Here is a 25,787-nt window from a genome sequence, read left to right on the forward strand (position 1 = left end):
CATGCTTTGTGCAAGTTTTGTAATTACGACTTTGTATACATGTGACTGAACAGTAAGCAAAATATAAGATGAAGTTTTAAGAACAAATTTGAGAATAAATACACTTGACTTGCTGTGCCGAGAACAAATAAAGCTAAAGAGGTGACTAAATTCGCTCGGGTGTGTTGTTGTACAACTCACGCACACTACTCTTTTCCAAACTGAAGAAAAACAACTCAAGAATGAAGCATTGATTGCATTTACAGCGAGGCAGTTGAACCTTAGCCCTCAGAAGAAGAGCTAAGCCTTCAAAAAAAAGCTTATTCTTCTTACTCAACAGCTCCATCAAGTACAATAAATCCAAAAGTCTATCCTACAGTAACTCCAACAAAGGCCATCTAGTCAGCTGCCCTGAACATCTGCTGATCTTCTAAACAAATACACTGCTTAATCAACATTCTTACAGAACTCTGGCAAACAAACTCACTCAGAGGCACTTATGATCACCTGTTGTTGTTTTTTGGTGTGGCAGGCAGTGTCCCTTCAGAATTGCTGGCACTATATCGCCATCTATATGGTGGGAGTGAGTACTGCGGGTGTTGAGAGTGGGGGTTGGGAGAGGAGATTGCAAGGCAGAGATTGATTTGCCCTCTCTCAGATGTGGCACTTAGCTGAGGCGATCTGCTGTGAATCACGGTAAATTAAAGAAAACAGAGCGAGCCACGGTTTGGAAATAAGCACAGTAAAGAGAGGGAGATGTAGAGAGTGAGAGCTGTGGAACCTGATGTCCCTTCACGTCTTTGCTGGTTACCTAAGTCCTGTCTGAGACACGGCTCTAGAGAAGGGAGAAAGGTGTTAGTCACAGCCCAGCTGAGGTTCAGGCTCTCCTTCAGGCATGTGTGAGTCATATAGGGAGGAGATCAATGCAAAAGAAGAAAATAAAGGATTACAGTCAAGGTAGGGTTTACTTGGCTGATTTGATCTTCCGCAGTCAATGCAAAAACAGCAACGAGCCAAGATGAAGCAGATCAAAGCGTTCAATATCACCGTCCAATTAGATTATGTGGGGAGGAAAGCAATCTATCATTTTAGATGGGGATGACTTTTATGCAACAGATTTTTAAAGGGTTATGGGGATGTGTAAATACTTTCAAAATTGACTAGTCAGTGGGAACTTGGCTTAAACGACTAGTCAATTAATCGTTCTAAAAGAAGATCTGAATCATTAGGCTGGTTTCGGGTTCACCTGACCCCAATTGGATGTCTCAGTGGAGCGCAATCGAATGGAACAGAAACCAGCGGCCTGTAGTTGTTATTTTAAAAGTTAGACTATTTTTTTTATGTTTAAAAAAAAGGCGGGTTGCAAAAACAGTACAAAATGCAACAAACCGACCAGAGTGGCAGAGCTTCGAGGTGGATAAATTTGAAGAGATGGTTTTTGAGAGGGTTTTATGCTGCAAACAGCTGAAAAGAGTCTAACAGCTGAAGCACAACATGCAACAATACTGGTAAAAATATGAAAGTTAAATCCAAACTAACTGACCTCACTAATTTCAACGCTAGGTGTCTCCACAAAGTAAAAATCTAAAATCTACTTGATAAAACTAAGAATAAGCTCATTTTAAATCATTAATCAATCTTTCTACTCAATTTGTGAACTGGGTCAAACAATATAAAGCATACAACAACATTTAAAATGTGTGGCCGGTAAGATTTAGAGCTACATTTTCAGCATCATTTCTTATATTCTTGTGTTGAGGAAAAGGTTACTTATGTGAGTAAAATATTTTAGAGCAGAGCATATCTATTTACTATGGAAATATCAAAGACATCATTGTCATTCATTTTTCTGGTCTGAAAAACTTTTTTTTACCTAATATTTTCAATTTTGGACCATCCACATTTATCTGCATAAATATGAATATTTTTAAGCATTCACAGGTTAAATTTTGTCTTAACACAGGGATGAAACAGAGCTTGAACTATGAAAGATGGAAAGATCAGAACAGCGGTGGTCAGGACTGCAGGGCACATCCTGTCTGCTTATCACAAATCAGATCCCAGCCTTCCATTTATCTCCGTTTCTGTCATCAATCATACCCAACAACATGCATCTTTCTAAAAGGAACGCACACACACACACACACACACACACAGGAGAACAGTTTTCTGTGATGCTGCCATTATTCCTACCATTACTATTCTCTGGGTTCCCTTTAATACACAAGGAATTGTGCCGCATAAGCATCTACAGATAAACACGTATCATGTTTACCGTGACATTCGGCTGTTCTCGCTGTGAAATCTGTGTACGTGTGCATGTCTCCGATACAAATCCCCATATTGCCTCCAGCTCCACAGGTCACTATGCACAACAAACACACAGAGTCAGACAAACGCCACACAGATACCATTCAATTAATTACTGCTTCCAACTAGTGAGTTGGAAATCCAGTGTCACATATAAAGCTGTCCGTGTTTACAGCATGAGTCACTGCAATTATATTTGGATTGGCGAATGCAGGCTAGGCCGTCTGGGCGGTTTAAATATTCTGAAAGAAAAGATTCCAGCAGTAATTGACTATGAATCAATATGCAAATACAGGAATATTATATAAAATTTCCATTTCTCTCAGAGGGACGAGGCAGTCCAGGGACATTTCGCAGGCCTGGCATGCCACACGGTGTGTTTGAGAAGTGGATTAGAAGATCCAGGCTTTTGAGGCTCTCCTTGCAATTATCTGCCTGACGGAGGGATGATCTATGCAAACAGAGAGGAAAGAGAGAAAGAAGGGCGCTAGGGATGGATAGAGGGTTGTGAAATGAGAGGACTGACAATGTGAGATCTCTTTCTGCTAAATCAACGCTCGGGGAATCTAATGCAACTCTTGCACTCAAAAACGGAACAAACTTGAACACAAGCGAGCTTTCATTCTCCCCCGACTGTCACTGTCTCTAAATCAGTTACATTCAGTATAATGAGTTGGAATTGCTGATATGGTCTTGGTTAAAATGAGCGAGCAGCTCTGGGACATATCGTTGCCTTTTATCTCCATCTTTGCTTCCATCTCAAAACTGGATAGTTCAGCCAAAAATTAAAATTCTGTCATCATTTATTCACCCTCATGCTGGTACAAATCTATTACTTTCACTCTGTTGACACAAAACACAAAAATGGTTACTTTGAAGAATGTTCTGGTTACTGGAGCGCTACCCTTTCTAAAAGTACTAATATGTACCGTTTAGGGTTAAAAATGGTACAAAGATGTGTTTTGGGGCTTTTGAACCTTGTTTACCACCCTAATGACAGCTTTATTTATTTTTTTCTAAGAGAAGATGTCATAAAAATGAAGAAAGCCATCATAAAATAATTCAAATGATGCATGTATTAAATTGCAAGTCTCCACTGTAGCATGAAATATGGTACTGAAGGATGAAATTTGGCCAAGAGACACACAGGAACCAATGACATTTGATGGACATCTGATATCAAACATGACATATGGCATGTAACAGTGCCATATTTGACTGCAGAAATGCAAAAAAAAAAAAAAAACTGAAATGCAACAAAAATGGCCAGAAAGGTGATATATTTGAAAAATTGTACAAAGCAAGCAGTCAAAATATGCACTTGGTAACATTTTTTACAAATAATGAACCTCATAAATCATTTAAAGTGATTATTTGGAAAGGAGAAAGGGAAAAGAGAATGCAAAACGAGGAGAAAGAATCATTTGACAGTATGTAAACCACTGAATTAGTTCAGAATGATTGTGTGTACAATATTTATCTATATGTACTGTATGTGAGCAAGTATTTTTGAACATCTTCAAAACTTTTACAGTTGTAGCAGCTAGTGAAACTATCTTCCTGCTGTTTAAGGCCCAGAAATCTAAACAAATCTTTCTGCTCTGATATCTCTTTACATTGCCCAAGCCTTTTGACTTTAGCGACGCAACAACTTACTGGCTACATTTAAGTACAAACACACAAATTTGTGCCTTAAAATTTAATTTCCAACTATGCTTCCACTTTGGGAGCCAAGTGAAATGCCCGAGGGCAGCGAGCCTTGACCTCTAAGACAAAACCACCAACAGCATTGTTCTGTAATCACTGATTCTTCACCAACAGCTATATAACTCACAAGCATGCACAACATATTTGATGTGAAGGAATTGTACAAATAAGGCAAAATCAAACCTAACCTATGCAGCAAAAGCGGCAACCTTGGTAGAGGATGGGTACAAAGGAGGGTCGACACAGGGAGCGAACCATTCAAATCCACTGCAGTGCTAATGACTGGGTGCTCTCATTATCTCCATCATTACCAGACCTTCATTTACCGTATTGTGCTCAACAGCTAGTGTTCAAATTAATCAAGATTTCTCACTCTGGTAAGACAAGCTTCCTCCTAATGGCGCACTTCAAAGATGAAAGCACGAGTCACAGTATAGTCCATCTGCAAGGTTAAATACAAACCAGACCTCCCAAATTCTGGCTGTGCTTCAATGCAAAGTTACCTAAAGGCATTGCGAGGACCAGACGGTTAGTATCAAGTTAATATCAGCAGCTCATCCCTGCTGGTTTGATGCAGTAACTACACCATTTATTTATTTAGACATTTACACCATAATTTATTAAGACAAGATTGTATAGAATTTTAATGTAGGCTATTTAATGGTTATCGGCCATAACATGAAAATAATTACCAGGTTATCGATACTGGCCAGAATTTAAATATTTTTGCATCCTAGACAGTGTTATTTTACTATTATTTAAATACTATTATGATATTTATTAATATTTCGAATTAGATTTTTTATATACATTTTCATTTTGCATTTATTTTTTTAATTGTAATTTCCTGGGGGGGGTTTCGAGAACTAAAAAATCTGTTTACCTTTATTTAATTTCAGTTTTAGCTTTAGCATTATTCAAATACTATTATATGTTAGCTTTTACATTTTCCGTTTTCATTTTAAATTTAATCTGTATTTTGTCATTTTTATTACATTTTTCATCTCATATTTATATTTTATGTCAGCCTCATTTCAATTCATGAAAAGAATTTTAATAATTTAGTTAATAATATCACTGTTGCATCCCTAATTTAGGTTAAACAAATTTTTTATGTCACTGCTTATCAATAAATCTATAAAACTAAATTTGAAAAAAAAAAAAAAATCCAGCAAGAAGTCCAGTTACACCAATTCAACCATTCCGACCTAATTTATAGACCTCCCTGTAGAGGAAACCGTGCAACCGATGGAAATGTAGCATAATGCATTTGAAGTAATGCTAATGTAAAGTGATTGATCTCAATATTTAAGGTGCTTTGCATTTTGACATTAAAACGCAAATTCCTACCTCACCTCGCCATTCACGAAGAAGGGATGCTATATATACATGCACTCTGTAGCTAGTGATGAGCACCCTAGACACAGAGAGTGGACACAGCTGAAGCCAGCCCTTCTGCATGACTGCCTTTAGGCTTTGCGACTAAAGGGAAAGTGTGATTGTGTGTGTGTGCGCTTGTGTGTTATGCCCTGGCTGAAGCGATGTGCACCTGTTACCCTTGCAATAAATAGAAATGACACCAGCCTAAAGCAGCGCCTCTCTCTCATTAAGAGTGATGAATCACAGGAGTAACACATAAGTGGCAGCGAAGTCATCAAACACACACCGTCCACGTTGCGCCACAAGGTCATCAAAGGAGAAAGTGATGCAAATAGCAATTCAAAAGTGTTAAGTGTGGCCTATCCAAGATTTAAAGCCAACATGTGCATCCTGGAGCGAACAACATCCTCTCCAAACTTTAAATGGCCGCACTGACTTATCTATTACCTGAGATATTGGACTGAATGATCCATTCCAAAGAACCCTCACCACTTAGGGATCTTACAGCAAGCGAGGGAAATTATTTTATCTTCCATTTCACGCTCTCCTTTTCTATTTTCTAACGCCATGCTGGAGGAAACTGGGTAAATAGATAAGTAAATAAAATAAAACACAAAAGCAATGGGGGAGAGAGAGCAAAAGATAAATGTCTGCACCTCACGGGTACGCCACGCTTATTCTGAATCATTGCAGCGCCTCGCGACTGCTTAACGTTTCATTTTGGAAACAGGGATTTATAGAGGAGGGGAATTCACAGGCTCCGATATGCAAGGGAAACTTGGCGCCCTACCTGCGCGACTATAAATAAGATCCTTCTCACTTGATCACACACGGAGCCAGAGAGGAAAAAAGATTGTGCACTGTTAGCCAGGTAGACTGTGAGTGTGAGACGACCATCTAGAGAGCATCGTATGAAGCTATTATCTATTTAAAGTGGTGTATTGCATAAGGGAGCCAAACACAGACAACATCTTGCTTACAATGAATAGTTTTTAAAAAGTGCTGTAATCTGTTCAGACTCCCTGAAGATTCAGAGCATTGTGATGATTCAGAGCTATAAAAGTAAAAGCCCATGAAGCATCTGAGAAAAGCTGAAATGTGACTAATGCCTAATAAGTATTAATAATAAGTGCACAGTGATAGGTCTCTCAAAGTTCTCAAGGATAAAGTGTCTTTTTTTAAACTGCGCACAAAGCCTGGAGCTTTCCATGTGATAAACAACAGAGAAGATCTATTTAAATTAAATGATGAATAATGCATTTATAGCACATGCTGAGGGCATGCAAAGTCATAAATCACCTTACATACCACTAACTAATCCATAATAACATTTATCTAACTGAAAACGTCCATCAAATGCATATTATCTTCAAAGGGCCATTTGAGAACCACGACTTGAGCATTATAAATCATATTCTCGGAAAATAATGGCATTTAATGTGTGAGAGTTCCTCACCACCACCACGACACCTGTTGTTCATTATCCTGTACAAGGAATTAACTGTTGAGCAGTGGCTTACAAATGAGCCATCAACATTTTTAATGCAGGAGGCCATAATGTCTCTTTCACCCCCAGCTGACTACCACTCACAATGTAATGCACATGCAAACTGCAAAGAACATGACAATATTAACTGTCCATTAGTATTAACAGCCTCAGCTGAATGAAAGTAACAGCGGATCTAAGCATTAAAGGAATGACTTTCTAAATTGGTTATTAGTTGGTGCAAGAAGATCACTGGAGGCTGGTTAACCATCTGCAATGTCTATATAGCAAGCTCGACCACTTGTAGTCTGGTCAACCAGCTTGATCCAGCAAATGACCACCTTAAACCTGGTGAAAAAAAAGCTATATGTTTCAAAACACATCTGCCACCTTAAACTGAATCGATTTAGGCTACTTTACGCGTGAATTTGGCTCCATTATTTGATTTCAGCTGAAGTGAACGCGCTGTTGTCCTAATGATTCATCTCTAATTGTATCATTTATTGTTGACTGTTTGGTTATTCATTAATATTTATTGCTCTCGTTTATTTAGTTTCAAGTGAATAAAGCGACTCTTGTTTTATTTGTTGGATTGCTATTCGTTAATCTTGTTTAAACTCTCTGAAGTGAACGGAGATTGAATGTATCGTTCATCTTTTATTTGTTCGTTAATGGTTCATTTAGTTTCAGCGATCTCAGATTACTGGTAGGCACTGTTTTAGTCTTGAATCGTTTATTTGTTCGCTCATTTACGGATTCTTCGCTGTCTTTAGTGAATGGAGAAGGGCTCCGTGAATGTCTCCTGATGAAGGGAGCCAAAGGAGCGCTCAACTTCAGAGCTGAGCGGAATATAGATGCGATCTGAGACGAGAGTTTGCTCGTGATTATTTTGCACCCACCTGAACCCAGTGCATTAGACTGAATCACACGAATGGACTGGAGTAAGCATCTAACATTAAACGTTCAACGCATTGGGGACATCGCTACTGTGATGAATAAAGACAAAAAAATAGAAATAAAGAATAGCATGTTACATTACACTGATCTCTATTCTGTTAGTCGTGCGCATTCGGCTTTAAGTGCAACTCTTTCTGCTTGAGTTGTAAAAACGTGCAATGCGCTCACAAAATAATTTCACTATTATCCCGACACTAAATTAACGCAAAATAAATCTAAGAACCAGCTCGAGCGATATTTCTGAACATAACGGAATTAAATCTCTCGCGCCTACCTGGGAAACGAGGAATGCGATGAAAATGCGGGTTCCGAACTCCATGGTCTCAGATCAGTGGGAATAATGTTCAAAACAAGATGCTGGTCAGACCAGCGCTGTTCATAATTCCAGAGTCGCGAGAGTAAAGCCCCTCTGCCTCGAGCTGCCAACTTCCCAAATAGAACTGCAGCCTCGTGAGCAGAGCATTGGAGTCCACCACCAATAGATTTATAGAGGGGGGTGTTTCTTCTTTTGACGCTCGCATGAACCTGACATGCTCACATTGATGCTCAAGATATAGTCTTGGCATCTTTGCATTGCATTCCTTCATCCTCATCCGATTTCAAACTTTCTGTTTGGAAAGACAAATGGAGAATAAAGAGTTTAATAGGCTGGTATATTGCACATTTACCTTCTTAATGGAAACAGTATTATAGACTAATCAGACATGCATAGCTCCAAAGGGCTTGCTGTGCTTTTAAGGTGTCATGTTTAATATTTCCATAAGAGAAAAGCAGCAAGCTTAGGCAGGGTTTATGATTGGTCATAAATCAAAACTTTATAGAGTGTGCTCTAGATCAGTGACTCTCAGCTGTGGGTTGTGACATTTAAACGGGTCACAGGTTTGTTCAAATTGGGTTGTAGATGGGAGGAAGAAAAAAAATCATATAAGCATATAACTATGCATAGTTGGGATATCTTAAAAAGGGATTTTGAAATTTAATAAGGGAACAATCTCCAAAAGTTTGAGACAATCAAATCAGTTTCAGAACCTATAGACAAGTTAGTTTTCTGAGGAACTTTCAGAACAGTGGTGAAATCTTGGCTGAAATATGCATGAAACACCCATTTCAGTTTTGAACTCTAAATCTGTCCTGACAGAACAATCTGTATGTATCTAAAGCTTCATGATCTGGATTTTAATTAACAAAACCTCAAATTCTGAGGATGTTTTCTAGAAATCTAATTCACAATTCACCCACACTCGGTAGTTCAAATAACAGCAAAACATCTTATACTGTATGTCAGCAATTTGGAGGGGATAGTACAGGTAGGACAAACAAGGTCATTTTGTTTATAATACCAAATTCACTAACTTCCAGAAAAGCATCTACATTGAAGTTCAGGTTTGTTAGAACCATTAAGGTTAAACTAGTATCTCTGTGTGAAGAAAAAACAGTCCTGACAGAACAATCTGTAAATACTCACCTAAACATCAAAGATTCACGATTTTGAAAAGAAAACCTCATTAGGATATTAGCTAGGAGTCTAATTCAAAATACCAATGGTTGCACAGTTCAAATAATAGCAAAACATCCTATATGTTGATTATTTGGAGAGGACTAGATGCTGGACAAACAAGGTTTCTTTCATTTTCTTTTTAACTAGTTCACTAAACTTTCAGAACAGCACCTAGAATGCAGTTAGTGTTTGTTGTGAGGGTTAAACTCAGGCTTTTTCATTTCAAAACCACAGCACACATTTATTAACTTGACTGACAACGACACAACACTAACCACAGATTCTATCTTGGATTTTGTCATTTTCAGCAAAACTCTCTCTAACTGAAAGCTGCAAAATAATTTTTTCTGAAGGTTTTTTTTTTCCATTGTGAAGTTGACCATGGCCCATGTTCAAAAGCCAGAAACACTGTATTTTAGTCAGCTGTCATGTCTAGACATTCAGTGCCAAAAATGTTCTATTGGAATTCAGAAAAGACAGGATGCCTATTAAAATCTCAGTAAGTAGTGTCTGATACTGCCTAAAAATGACCACTTGTAATCGAGAGAGTTGAACAGTTGGCTCTCAGGGATGTTCAAAAATGGTAAATCTGAGAACAAAAAGCTAATCTGAACATAACAAATAGCTGAAATAATTAACAATATTTTGCTAACATGGTCAAATGAGCTACAAATATGAAGCAGCTCAAATTCAAATGCTTCTTTACTCATAAAATATAGATGAATCTTTATCGTTTTATATTTGTTTCTGGATTTGTATTTGCTTTCCTGTCAATGCATCATGTTTTATTTCCCCCATGTAGCATGACACAGGCTATTGAGAGTGATGACAACTAAAAGTGTCCAAAGATCTATCACAATAACCCATGAATCCCACAATGAGCACAAACAAATATCCTTTGACCAACAGTCACGGGAGTTTCAGGCCAAAACGTTCAAAAAGAAAGACACATTTATATTTGGTATGGGAATACAGCCGTGCTCTTTGAGCACTCTTTTGCCCCTGTTATATCAACATGTCTTAGATGCACATCAAGGGAATGTGACACTTCCTGTTATGAAAGACAGCAAAGGGCAGATGCTCACAGTCAAACTCAGAACTGTAGATCATGGACCTCTATAACATCTCAGACAATATCCAAACACCTTAGTTAACTCTTTTAGCTTTAAAAGGCATGTAAAGAAACAAAGCAGACCAAACAAAGACAGATCAAGAGAACGTGATAGATCAGAAAATACCAAAACGTTTCCCTTTAGGCGGAAAGGTTACCATCTCACTCTACCTGTCATCTTCATATCCAACCAGAGTTTCTGCTAAAAGTTTGGCTGACTTTTTCCTATTTCGAAGGAAGATGATGAATCAAGACTAAAGATAATGAAAGACTCTTCTTTATCCATTCATAGTCTACCCACAACTCTCTGCAGCCACTTGCAAATGGATAGATTTGTGCATATATCTGCTTGTAGTTGATAAAGGGGAAGGGTTATGATTCGTATACCGTCACCTCATGAGCCATCGTCTTTCAACCTCCCTTAGATTCCCTCTCTTTCCCTTTTTTCTGTCCGGTTGTGAAAAATGAGGCTAGGAATTGTTGTGACGTCCTGAGGAATTGCCTTCTCAAGACAATGTTGCGGAATTGTTGCGCTGTATCTCTTTATCAAAGGATCCAGGCTGGAAATAGCATTACGGCTGCTGTGGATTTGTCTAAAATGCATATGTTAAAAAGGTGCGTGGCAGGGAAGAAAAACGTTCCAGTATCTTGGTTTGTCGAGGTGGCGATGAAGAAAGAGAGCTAGCTGCAATTTTAAGTGAAAAATGAAGAACTACAAAATGAAACCATATGAGAACGATTAAAATGTCAAGACAAGAGCAAAACGTTTTCAGATAACGTATCTCCACTTCAGGAGTGAATACTCAAGGAATAAGTCTCCTGATTCAATTTTCCACACCTGAGATGCTACTTTTACTAGAAGTTCAAAATGAAAAAAAATGAAAAAACATTTCCTTTAAAGTTTCTGTTTTTTTCCTTCTCAGTGACCAACAAATCAACAGTTTGGACTGGAATATCTAAAAATGTTTTCTGACAAACTCGAGACATTTGCATAGAAAATTATAACAAAATATATATATGTGAAAAGGTTAACATGAGCGATTGCTGTAGGAAAAAAATGGCACAAATGGAGCTTTTTCATTTTTGGGGCTTATCTTGACATCCTGTTATCTTGATGTCTTGTTATCTTGTCTTGAAAAGGGAGGGTTGAAAATGTCTCCTGGTATTGAATAGGAGTTAGAGTGCCGGAAAATATTCTTTATGGGAAACAATCCACTCCTCCCCTCTCTAAAAAGAGAAAAGAGCACAGTGTTAGTACGGAGGGCAAATGCAACAACAATCATGAAAACATGAAACTGGCAAAGAGGCAGAGATGCATAATGTCAAATAATAAAACCAGAAAACAAACAAAACTGAAAGGAGTAAAGGAAGTGTTTACAAGTCTATAAAGTGATGGAAAAAATAGGTCAGGTTAGTACACACCTCAAAGAAAGCTGCATCATATAGTTGCAAATCTAATGCTATATTGCCTTCTGAGAGCTGGGGGTAGAACTTTACTGGCATAAACAGCAACCAGACAAGATTTTATGGTTATTTCTTTGCTATTAAGTCTTTGTGTATAAAATACTTGTGTAAAAATGAATTTATTCTTAACATCTCTTCTTTCTGCATAAGCTAAAACCTAAGGTCTGCTATCAATGCATTACAATAACGATTAACATTCTCCAGCAATCACTTGACAAGTCTATGATGTCTTTCTTCATATTAATTTAAAACAACAGGTCAATCAATTAGATTTTCTTCCATAACGGTTTTCTATCCTTTCTGCTCACTGTGTGAAACAGTGAGTTGAGGTCATTGAGAAATAGATAATGAAATCAATGTCCATGCAGGTGAAGGAACTCCACCGATCTCCAGAGAGCTGAACCTTAACTAAACAAGTAAATGAAAACGTCTGTTTGAATGTTGCCCAATCATTCAGACTGATTAAATAAATTTGCCGTAACGACAATAAGGGCACACTGCAACACAATGCAATGTGTTTGTTTGCTTTTGTTTTTGTTTTTTTTTAAACACATGCCAGCCACGTTCATGTTTTCAGTAGGACCTTCTACCTCTGACTGTCCAACAAAATTAATATAAGCCAGCTGGAATGAATCCACATGCTCATTTGCACACTGTCCTCATGATCTGGATGTATGGTCCTCCTGAGGATGTAATTACAAACAATGGACACTAGGTGAGGCAAAAGCCTCCTTCTCAGCAGGTACAGGATGGTGTCCAGTGGAGCACTACTCCCTCTCCCTGGCCAGGCAAGAAGCTTTTGTCCTTGGGAGTGAGCAGGTGATGCACTGCCAGAATCAGAGCCGGGCCAGGGAAAGCTCCCATGTGCCAGCACTGCTGGAGTAGATTGATGGTCCCTCCAATTGATGCTTTATTACAGCCTGTACTCTCTTTATTACGTCTCTCCATTCTCTCGCAAACAACAAGCATTTCTCTCTAAATGGTGCTAAATTTCCCCTCCATGATTTTTCATGTATTTATTTTAGGTATCTTTATTAAAATGAATTAAGAAGTTGTCAAGAGGTGAAAAAAGAAAGGTGCGATAACAAGAAATGGTTTAAAAATAGGTCCCTCAAAAATAAACATCCTGTAATTTACTCACCTTCAAACCTGTATGCCTTACTGAAATCTGACTCATGCGCTATTATGCAACTCATCTGAAGTTATATATTATAACGTGACATCCAATTAAATTTTTTAATTAAATAAATTTTTTGGTCACACTTTATATTAGGTGGCCTTAAATTCTATGTACTTACATCAAAAAATAAGTGTAATGTACTTATTGTGGTCATATTGTATTTCAAAACACTTTTGCTGCTATCGAGGTGGGATATGGGTAAGGTTTAAGGGTGGGTTAAGGTGTAAGGGATGGGTCAACAGTGTAATTATAAATTTAATTACAGAAATTAATTACAGATGTAATTACATATAGGTATTTTAAATATATAAGTACAATGTAAAAACATGTATGTACACAATAAGTGCATTGTATCAAATTATTAATTTCAATGTAAGTACATAGTAGTTAAAATAAAAAGTAAAAAATAAAGTCGTGACGTATTGTCAAGTATGGTGACCCATACTCGAAATTGGTGCTCTGCGTTTAACCCATCCAAGTGCACACACACAGCAGTGAGTAGTGAACAAATGCGCACACACACACACACACACACACACAAACACACACAGTGAACACACACCCGGAGCAGTGGGCAGCCATGCTGCAGCGCCCGGGGAGCAGTTGGGGGTTCGGTGCCTTGCTCAAGGATTTCTGAGGCTAGAGCCCCGTCTACGAAATGCCTCTATGCCCTTAATATAAAGTGTAAAAAATATACTATGACCTAATATAAAGTGGGACCAATTTGTTTTTTAAAAGATGATTAACTTTAAGTGATTGTTAGATGATGACAAATGTAATATAAAATGGTGAAATGAGCATGCATATGTCTAATATTAGCCCATTATATTGGCATAACATTTATGATGCTTTTTGTTATTTTTGGAGCTTGAGTGCCCCTAGACACCACTAACTTTTATTATATGGAAATGAGCAGTAAATTATAGGATTTAGAACGATATTATCAAATAAGTATACACTTCAGTAAAAAAACAAAAAACAAAAAAACAGTCAGTTAGTTGCAAAAAACGTAGAGAGAGAGAGAGTTTTGCTGAAAATGACACTTCAAAGTAGGATGTGACTATTCTATTGGACACAGTAATTTTGCCCACTATCAGCAAAAGAAAACAAATATGCAATAGAGCATTTAAAAATCATTATATTATTGAAAGCGCTTAACTACAGAAATGAATGTTTTTTTTTATTTAATTGGACTTTTATTGGGTTTGCTGGTTTGTTCTGCAAGGAAAAACAATGCTAAATGCAAATAATAAAATTTTACACAATATAGCAACACATTTAAAAAGAAAGGAGAAAACACATACCATATGTTTACTAGTGATGCCAAATGCTATGTGTCCAATAAAATTGCAATATTCTGGCACAGATTCATTGGTCACTTGGCTTAATATATTCCCATGTTTAATTTTAAGGACTTTTGCTGTTGTTGTTTTGTGAGATAAATTTATTTAGGTGCTGTGACTCATTGTCCAAATTAAAATCTTAAAATCCTAAATCCTGAAACAAAACCTATTGAGGACCATTATATTAATAAAAATATTATTAGTAATAAATTAATTTCTGCTGAAAGGTTCAGCTTTTACAGAGAACAGAGGGCATCAAGTCACATGGCAGCACAAACTTTATAAATATGCTATTTGCACAGCCATTTGCAATCCATTTGAGCGTGTCTACCTCCTGAGGTGAGCTTCTAAAATATAGCGAGAAGGGTTGCCTTGTATGACAGAATCTCTAAAGCTTATCAAACTAAAAATACATGCAACATGTGGAACTGTGATTCCTAACATGCCCAAAGCTCTTTTCCAATAAATTTCTATGCAGAAGCTCAGCACAAACTCCTTACTGACATAATTTATAGGCACCAATTCATCAGTCGGAGCAGGTGGCCTCATGGACAGTGAGCTCTAGAACATGCCTCAATTTCCATAAACTACTGTTATAGCCAAGAATAAATTAGTCTGATAACTATAAAGCATTCTTATTAGTCCGAATAAATTACTCTGCCCTGTGTCAATTAAATGTCTACTCAACTGATTTGCCCTCTGCGCCCCTTAACAAACACATCATGTTTACTTTATTAAACACATGAACTTCTGGATAAACCCACTGCCACACGCACAGACATTATAAGACACGTGTTACAAAAGTAAACAGCCATAAACATAGAAAACAAAAATGGAAAAGTCATTTTTTCCACTCAGAGCTTTTCAATAGGCTCTCAGTGGGGATGCAGGCTGCATCATTTCATCAGGAAAAAAGAAAAAGCAACAGGCCACAATCAAGTCAAAGTTCATTTTCTCAACCCGTACCACTGAAAGTAAATGTTTGCCGGGATTGAAGTGACTTACATTAAAGATGCACTAGCTGTGTTTATTTTTTTCCTTGTCAACTCCAGCCGTTAAAAGCCATTTTTCAGGTAATGCAACAGCTTAAATGCTAAATTAAAGGAAACACAATGTGGTTACAAACACTCTCACACATTTAGATAGAAACTAAATAAGATTTTAAAGAAAGGAAAGTTCCAACAACATCAAGTCAAACCATTTAAGCCACAGTGACAGATGTGGAAGAAGCAGTTGACAGAAAACGCTCTCTGGGGCAGCATAAGACAACTCTTAAGGCCCATTCTCACCAAAAACAATAACTATAAAGAGAACTAGCGTCCACGACAACATACTGTACAATAATATTCTGTTTATTAGAAGAAGTACAGTTTTGGAGAATCAAAATGTTCTTAATATTTACACATAAGAGGTTACTCTATACAATAAAAACATACCGCAAGTTTCAAAACTCACTGGCAGCTCGGCTGTAAAAACACAGTAAAAGTTTTCAAGAGAGTTCCACATAAAATCCTCATTTCATATGCAAAGATGTAAGCCAATCATAGCAGCGGGTGTTTACATTGAAGTCTCACATCAGACACGCCACTTCCAACAGAGCATTCAAATCAGAGGACTAAATTAAAGGGTTAGTTCACCCAAAAATTACAATTCTGTCATTAATTATTCCCTCATGTTGTTCCAAACCCGTAAGAACTTTGTTCATCTTCAGAACACAAATTAAGATATTTTGATGAAATCCAAGAGCTCTCTGACCTTGCATAGACAGCAAGGGTAGTAAGGACATCAATAAAATACTCTATGTGACTTCAGTGGTTCAACCGTAATTTTACAAAGCTACGAGAACAGTATTTGTGTGCAAAGAAAACAAAAATAATGACTTTATTCAATTATTTCTTCTCTCCTGGGACAATCCTCCACCATGCATGCATGTGATGCTGCTAAAGCAAAACACGCATGCGCTGTGCCTTTTTTAAGTAAGTAATTTTATTTGTATAGCACTTTTCATACATAAAATGCAACTCAAAGTGCTTAACAAGCATAAAACAAATATTAAAAAAACAACGTCATCAAAAGCAAAATATAAACAAGTATAAGTAAATATAATACACACAAATATAATACACACACTTCACACACTATTATGATCATAAGCAACTGTAAAAAGGTATGTCTTAACACGCTTTTTAAAAATATAAATACTGGTTGACTCTCTCACTTCATTTGGAAGACAGTTCCAAATTTTTGGAGCATAGTGACTAAAAGAAGTACCGCCAGATCGCTTGAGATTTACTGTATAATATGCTAAAAGTCCAGCACTAGAGGATCGTAACGTTCGATTAGGAATATATCTTGACAAACAATCAGAAATATAAGAAGGTGTCAAGTTATGCAATGCTTTATACACTAATGTAAGAATCTTATAGTCAATCCTTTGATGCACAGGTAACCAATGTAATTCCATTAAAACCGGTATAATATGTTCTCGTTTCTTCAATTTCATTAATACTCTGGCTGCTGCATTTTCTATCAATTGCAGCTTAACCATAGAACCCTTAGGTAGACCAGTATACACAGCATTACAGTAATCAAGTCGAGAGAAGATAAATACATGAATTAGTTTCTTAGCATCGTTAAAAGATAAAAAAGGACGAATCTTGGCAATATTTCTCAAATGATAAAAACATATTTTTGTAACTTGATTAATATGGGACTTAAAACTCAGATCACAGTCCAAAGTGACACCCAAGTTCTTTACCTCTTTCTTGGATTGTAAAGCTAAGGAACCCAATTCAGCTTCAATCCTCTCCCGCTCAGGTTTTTTACCCACAATAAGAATTTCGGTTTTATCTTTGTTTAGTTTTAAAAAATTTGCATTCATCCATTTTACGATGCTGGACAGACAATTAGACAATCTTTCTATTACAACAGTGTCTCTGGGTTCAACTGAAATATATAATTTTATGTCATCAGCATAAAAATGGTAATTTATTTCGTATTTCTGAATTATGCTACCCAAAGGAAGCATATATAATGAAAACAAAACTGGCCCAAGGATGGAGCCTTGTGGAACACCATAGAGAATGTCATGATTCTTTGATGTACAATCACCTATATTCACTGAAAATGTCCTTGCTGTAATATATGTTTTGAACCAATTCAAAACATTACCTGAAAGACCTATACATTTTTCCAATCTGTTTATTAAAATACAATGATCAACCGCGTCAAATGCTGCACTTAGATCCAGGAGAATTAAAACCGATGCTTTACCTTTGTCTATATTTAATCTCAGATCATTTACTACTTTTAATAATGCTGTTTCCGTGTTATGACCTTGTCTGAAACCTGACTGATATTTCTCTCGAATACTATATTCCTCTAAAAATTGATTAAGCTGTTGCAGTACAACTTTTTCTAAAATCTTACTTAAAAATGAAATATTCGAAATTGGCCTGTAGTTATTAAGGAGAGAATAATCCATGTTAGGTTTCTTTAAAAGTGGTTTCACAACCGCTTTTTTAAAAGCATTAGGACAAATGCCCGTCTCCAGTGAATTATTTACTATGTCAAAGACATAGTCAATCAAACTGTGCGAAATCTTTTAAAAAAAAACTGTTGGTATAGAGTCGAGACAGCTAGAAGAATTTAACTGAGAGATAATTTGTAAAAGATTCTCTTTATTTACTGTCCTGAACATTTCCATTTTGTGGTATGGGTAACTTCCCAATTATCCACAAAAGATTGATCAGTATGAGCAATATCAATTCTAATTTGTGTTATCTTGTCGTTAAAGAATATAGCAAAATCTTCACACATAATTAGGGAGGGCTGATCAAAACAATTAACAGGCTTATTATTTAAAAGACAATCTATGGTAGAGAAAAGTTTTCTAGGATTATTGCTATTTTCATTAATTATTTTTGAATAAAACAAGCAGAGGAAAGCAATGCACATGTGTCGATAATGGTGGAGGTCTTCACCAGGAGAGAACAAATCGAACAAAGGTTGTATGGGCTTGGAACGACATGAGGGTGAGTAATTAATGACAGAATTTAAATTTTTGGGTGAACTATCCCTTTAAGGGGAGAAAAATTACCATTTACGTTTAAATTATGACCATTTTTATTTAAACACACACACTAAGAAAACATGAACACCTCAAATAACATGAAATATTGTAAAAAAAAAAACAAAATGCATTTCATGACCCATTTCTTTCCCTACCAAACATGGAATTTCCCTGGGTTCCCGTGTTTTCATTGCTATACGCTATGGGGCGCTTTACACATCTCCTGAATTTGATCAGGGTTGGAGCTGAACTCTGCAGGAAGGTAGATCTCCAGGAACAGGGTTGGGCACCCCTGGTCTAGAAAGTGCCAAACAAAAACACAGACCAGGAAGACACAGAAACGAGCGATCTCATATGTAAGCATGCATATGAAAAATAATGCGATCATCAACACTAAGGCTATTTAAAGGTGCCATAGAATGCATTGATACAGTATTTTAAATTGTTCTCTGATATCTACACAGAAGGTATGTGGCTTAGGTAAGGGCAAAAAATCTCCAGAAACGATTTTACATGTCCATTTACAACCCTAGGATTTCTCCCTAGAATGAAACGGTCTGTTATTGGCTTATTTGGCAGGGTCATGAATAATAATGAGCTCTGCTCTGATTGGCTGTTTCACAGTGCTGCTCAATGTTGAGCTCTGCTCTGATTGGCTGTTTCACAGTGCTGCTCAATGTTGAGCTCTGCTCTGATTGGCTGTTTCACAGTACGGCTCATCAGCAAGAAGGAAGCACAGGGAGGAAAATATATATTTAAATACTTTCTCTCGCAGTTATATCGTCGGGTAATTATACTGTATATAAAACGCGGGCATCAGGGAGCCGTTATTAATATGCGAGGCATTGAAACTGCTTTTGAACGATCCATCGATCGCGTTATAGTTTCACTTTCAAGAGACGCGATCACACAAACTATGTTTACATTATGGAGCAACAGTACTTACCACACATTTCACAAGATCAGATGCTTGTCAGTGGTGCTCAGGATCTGTAAGTCATTCGCCATCATCCTCATCTCTCCTTACTGAGAGTGAAATCGTATGTACTGTAACAGGCTACCGCTAGCAAGGAGCTAACCATGTCCCTTTAGTGGCTCGCGTTATTTGCTTTCTGTGCCTTTCTGAATACAGACACCAACCCATCCCTGCACTTCACACCCCCTGCACGGCCTGGAACATAAAATTTATTTTGTTATTTTCGCTGTTGTCCGCGCTTGTTTATTTACAATACCTGCAGAGCTTCTGATGGTTCGGCCGTCTTAGAACAAGGGCGGGTTTATGCAAATGTTGGGGGCGTAGTGATCCCGACTGTTGCGTCACAGTCGGTGTTATGTTCTGATTCGCCTGTTTTTCAGTGGTCTTTTTTTAATCACGAGATTTACATATGAAGGAGGAAACTATGGTGTTTGAGGCTCACTGTATGTCATTTCCATGTACAGAACTGTTATTATTTAAATATGCCAGGGTAAAGACAGTTTTTCATTCTATGGCACCTTTAAATGAAAACTACCTAATGTTACAGACTGAAATGTCAAACCAGAAAGTGGTAAAGGCCTGTGCACGCTTTGGGAGAACTGATGGAAGCCATCCACTGTATCTTTGCTTTATAATATTACTGAATATGATCCAGATGTAGTATTTGATAAAAATGCTATTTTCTCAGCTTTTCACTCAAAATGTTGTTGATGTTTTCTTTTAATGAAATCTACCTACATTCAAGTGTTGATAAAAAAGCAATGCTTGAAACTAGAAAAAAAATTGTTTCGTTTTTTTTAAAAGATCTTTATTTTGATGTATTGCATTTTCAGATATTCATACAACAAAATATTCTGGGGGCCTTGAAATTTGAGTGAAAATCAGCAAAAACGCTGGCGGTGGCTGGCAACTTTTTTCAAAACCGCTGATGGGGAAAGAGTTAAATGCTCACGCATTTTAAAGCAGAATGGATTCTGATTGGCTCTCAATGTTTTTATCACTTATCAGCTGAAAAAAAAAACGTTCTGAAAGTGATTCCAACGATATTGTTATTTTTGTGTCAATACATTTATAGTAGTTGTGTTGTTGTCAAATTAATGCATTCAGTAAAATCACAAAATAAGTAATACCTAGTTTATTAATAATCAGAATCAGAATCAGAATGAGCTTTATTGGCCAAGTATGTTTACACATACAAGGAATTTGTTATAGTGACAGAAGCTCCACAGTGCAACAGAAGGACAGTAACAGGACAGGACACAGGTAATGAAACATAATAACAGGAAATAGCCAATGACCAATGTACAAAGCAGCAAAAAAAAAAAAAAAAAAAATACACAATATATAATATATAATATAGGCGACTATGTATGTACAGGTCAAGTATGTGCAAATTAGAAATGAGAAAATAAAATAAGTGAGTGTGGTGAATGGATAATGTATTAGTTGTGTGTTCTACGTTTATTTATTGAGTGTTCATGAGATGTATTGACTGAGGGAAGAAACTGTTCCTGTGTCTGGTCGTTCTGGTGCTCAGAGCTCTGTAGCGTCGACCAGATGGTAAATGTTCAAAGAGGTTGTGTGCTGGATGTGAGGGGTCCAGAGTGATTTTGCCAGCCCTTTTGCTCACTCTGGATAAGTACAGTTCTTGGAGAGTGGGGAGGGTTGTACCAATGATTCGCTCAGCAGTCCGGACTACCCTCTGTAGTCTTCTGAGGTCAGATTTGGTAGCTGAGCTGAACCAGACAGTTATTGAGGTGCAGAGGATGGATTCAATGATGGCAGAGTAGAACTGGTTCAGTAAGTCCTGTGGCAGGTTGAACTTCCTCAGCTGGCGAAGAAAGTACAACCTCTGCTGGGCCTTCCTGACAATGGAGTCAATGTGAATATCCCACTTCAGGTCCTGAGAGATGGTGGTGCCCAGGAATCTGAATGACTCCACTGCAGTCACGGTGCTGTTCATGATGGTGAGTGGGGGGAGAGCAGGGGGGTTTCTCCTGAAGTCCACGATCATCTCCACCGTTTTGAGTGTGTTAAGCTCCAGGTTGTTGAGACTGCACCAGACAGCCAGCTCCTTAACCTCCTGTCTGTAAGCAGACTCGTCACCGTCCTGGATGAGGCCGATCAGTGTGGTGTCGTAATGGAAGCTTGATCATAATCTATCTATGATCATAATGCATAACATATTCCTCAACCACTTTATGTCAAATGTAACGTATTGTAAAAAAATATCTTGTTTCAGAAATACAATGGAAATCAATATATATATATATATATATATATATATATATATATATATATATATATATATTATATATATATATATATATATATGTGAATACAGCAGACAGTGGTTTGTATTGGGCCAGCACACACCATTCTGGCTCATCCCTGCACAAAACTAATAAAATATACCAAGGTTGAGTGGTATAAATCCAGCTGATTCAGATAATAGCGGATCTTTCAAGAGCGTTGAAATTATAGCAAAACATGGGAGTACCAAATTAAACCCAAGAGTTCATTTTCTGGCGCTTATGCTATCCCGAAATAAGTGTTTTCTCAAAAATGATCAGTTCAGATATGTTCAATTGTTGCAGATGGTGAAGGACACAACAGAACCATGAGGAACCACTGCTGTCTCAATGGTTGCTTGTATCTGAATAATGGAATATAATTTATCTGGATTCTTTTGTTCAAATCCTGAAAGAACACAACGACCTCCAACATACAAACCTACACTCCATTATTTATCTTAGCACTATTATTCCTCTTCATTTTTGAGGCTTCATACCCATGGGTGAACCACGCACATAACACAATCAAGGTCCCAAATGACAGATAACCTCATGTATAATTATTTTCTGTTGATCGTCTCTTCAAATCACCTGTTTCAACACTCACCCGATTGAGCCGCTACTCAAGAGACTCATTTTCTATATTTACTGATGAGTTTCCATCACTGAAAGCTCAACACAAACCACCTCTACATGACTGTCAATGAATGCAGCACAGCCCAGTGAAAGCATTTGTATGGAAATTTTTAAAGTCTACATTAAATTGATTCTAAATATAGCCACTTGTGCAAAGTACCATTTAAACCATGGGTCAATATTTTACTAGTTAGCATAGTCCAGTTAGCTCCTGCTGAAAGATGGCAAAACTACAGAAGCAAATACCATTTTTCTCCATTTAAAAGCAGTTACATATTTTGATAATAGAAAAGTGAAATATATAAATGGCAAACAATAATAATAATAATAAAGAAAATGCATATTAAATTACAGTTAATAACCTATGAAATATAATTTAGTTATATATCTTGTTTAAATATAAACAAAAGGTATATAATAACTTGGTTTAAAATACAAAATTTTTTTAAAAAAATTAAAATGAAATAAAATAAAATAAAAGCAAAATACCACTGCTACTAAATATCATAAAGTAGTCAATAAATTGTGATATATACCGCTACCGCTACTGCTACTACAACTACTTATTTGTTATTATTATTATTATTATTATTATTATTAATAATAATAATAATAAGTGAAATATAGCCTACTTTATTTACCTTGGTTTAAATATAAAGGGATATAATAAATTAAATACAGAACGTTTGGTTAAAAATACGACTGCCACTACAATAGGCTAATAATAATAATCATAATAAATATTATATTATCATATAGCTAATAAAATGTGAAATATACTACTATACTTTTACTACTACAGTAACAACAACCACAAATTGTATATTACATTATATTATATTATTAGTTAATAAATATATTAGTATAATATATGAATATATTAGTATAATACTATTACAATTGTATTAGTTAATAAAATGTGAAATAATTTAGTTATTATAAACCTTGGTTTATAGTAAAACTAAAAGAAACACTCAAGAATTCCATTAGATTTGACAATTAAATGTGCTTAAAATGATATATTTTGATACCTTTTGCAATAATGTATTCTCTGTGTTGATTCATTCACCACAGCTCTAATTCAGCTATTTAAGGATTTGGAATTGAAAAGTGATTTGGTGAAGGATGAGCGCTAAGGTCTCGCACAACAGTCTCTGCATCACTGAACCGCTGGGCAGATGATACCAACCATTTTGCATTGTTAGTCAAACTGTGACTAATCCATTTCTGAGTCAGTACAGTCTTTTACTGAATGAATTTATAGCATCAGTCCACAGATTCGGCTCTGAGACTGCATGCAAATGGCGATTTAGAGAGAATAAGTGGCTCAATGAACAATTTCAACTCTGTGAAAGAGTCCTCCAGCTGAGAATTATCCAGCTCTGAATCTGCTTTAATCAGTTTATCCCTGTTAGCGCTAATGAGCATGAGAGACCAAAATAAATTCAGAACAAATTCTCTGAATTAACTCAACTTCTTACTTTTTTTTTTTATTATTAAAGACAAGAGAACATGCTAATTAGAGATGAATTATGTTCTGTAATTCTGGCGTGCACTCAGAACCACTATTCGGACTAATTGTTTCTCACAGCGACGTCTATAAAAGAATCTCTGCATGGATCCTCATGCATATAGATGGCAATTAATTCACATAAGGATGAGGGAGTTGTGATGTAATTTTGTTCATATAGGCTCTAGCTAAATATGTTTATTACACTTCTGAGCGCTATACAGACAAGTAATTTAGTGACTGTCACATGTGAATTCTCTCCCAGAAACAATTGGTACAGAAAATCCTAAAAATAACATTAGTCCATGTGCTAGCATTACTAGCATCATGTTTACATTCAATCAATGTAAAAGTTTGTACATGACTTGAATTTTCTATTAAACGGGTCATATGATGCTTTTTTAAAGATCATTATTTTGTGTATTTGGTGTAACAGAATATGTTGACGTGTTTTATTGATCAAAAAGCACATTATTTTTCAAATACTGTACATTATTGTATGTCCTCTATGCCCTGCCTCTCTCAAACACATCGTTTTCTACAAAGTCCCTCCTTCTGACAAGCGCAGTCTGCTCTGATTGGCCTTGTATTTTTTATCTTTTATTTTTTTTAGTTTGTATAGGGTAAATATTTATATATAGTATACTTATAGTTAAAATCTGTCAGTAGGTTAGTTGTGTATAGGTTTATAGTGTTTTTTACGTCATTGTTGTATGTCTGTATTTATGTAGCACCGTGGTCCTGCGAGTCACGACATTTCGTTCCACTGTATGTCCCCACATGTAGCAGAATGACAATAAAGCTCAACAACAACTAAATAGTCAATAGTAAATACTTAAACTAATAACAAAACATACAGTCGCTGATTATCATAGCAAAGTCAGAATTACCTCCTCTCCTAGGTTCACGAAACGGTTGTCCATAAAACGCATTGTGATAACAACTGGGTTGTGCTGTTCTGTTGTAATTTTAATGATTCCTAAATACATCTACTTTCGGAAGGCCAAATAAAGTGCTTTTGCTTTCACCTAGAAACACACAGCTTCTCCCTGACATGGCTGCATCAACACTACTGCGGTTACTGAAACCACACCTTCTTTCTTTGCGTGAACATTTGGGCTGCATTATGCAAATATGTCCACATCTTGATGTCAAGATGTGGGGGGGTGTTTGAACGAGCCGTTTTAGGGGGGCGTGGCAGAGTCTTAACTTTGATAAAGAATATCTCTTTGGGTTTGAGACTTCTTGTCTTTGCAACTTCAGGGATCTTCTCTATGCACAATCAGCTTATAACACTCCAAACAGAAAGGAAAATTTGAAATCGCATCATATGACCCCTTTAAATTAGCATCTTTATGTCAAAACTTGAGCTCAATACCTGTAAAAGAGTCCAAAAGCAGCACTGCGGCACTAAGCAGTGGTCAAAACAGATTTTTTAAATGACTTCTGTCAATATTGAGATGATGATCCAAACAGGAATTATATTAAAGCACTTGGTGTTCATAAAAAAAAAAAACCTGATAATTCATCTGTGAATCAGCTCAGCACCTATTTCAGCTGTTTGCTGTGTATTTTTACTCTTCACTTTCTGGTAAACAGATGGAATGCATCTTTTCAATAGCCTCCTGTTTAACAGACACACAGTCGACAATAACACTGAGAATCAGGGTAAGCCATGCAAGAATCAGCTGTTCAGTCAGTGTATTCAACAAGTAAGTGATGACATAAGTAGCAGGTGTTTCAATACTCATCGCAACCATTTATTAATAATCCTGTGAGAGGGACCCTGTGAATTGTATTGTTTTGGTTGGATATGATATGATTACTAACAGGTGTTTGTCACATTTATGTTTTGTCTCTGTTTAGATTTCCCTATGTTTCTGT

General features: G+C 36.6%; 1 protein-coding gene across 1 annotated transcript in view; it reads right to left on the minus strand.

The window, feature by feature from the left end:
- The window catches only part of LOC306842925 (cadherin-13-like), a 311,991-nt gene extending 303,692 nt beyond the window's left edge, over positions 1-8,299 (minus strand). Inside the window, exon 1 of the mRNA XM_079374136.1 lies at positions 8,094-8,299. Within this exon, the coding sequence (XP_079230262.1) occupies positions 8,094-8,138 (45 nt within the window). The 5' untranslated portion in view covers positions 8,139-8,299. The remainder of the gene's footprint in view (positions 1-8,093) is intronic.
- Between the last annotated feature and the right edge of the window lie 17,488 nt (positions 8,300-25,787).

The sequence above is a fragment of the Barbus barbus genome (genome assembly GCF_936440315.1).
Source record: "Barbus barbus genome assembly, chromosome: 23".
Classification (NCBI taxonomy): domain Eukaryota; kingdom Metazoa; phylum Chordata; class Actinopteri; order Cypriniformes; family Cyprinidae; genus Barbus; species Barbus barbus.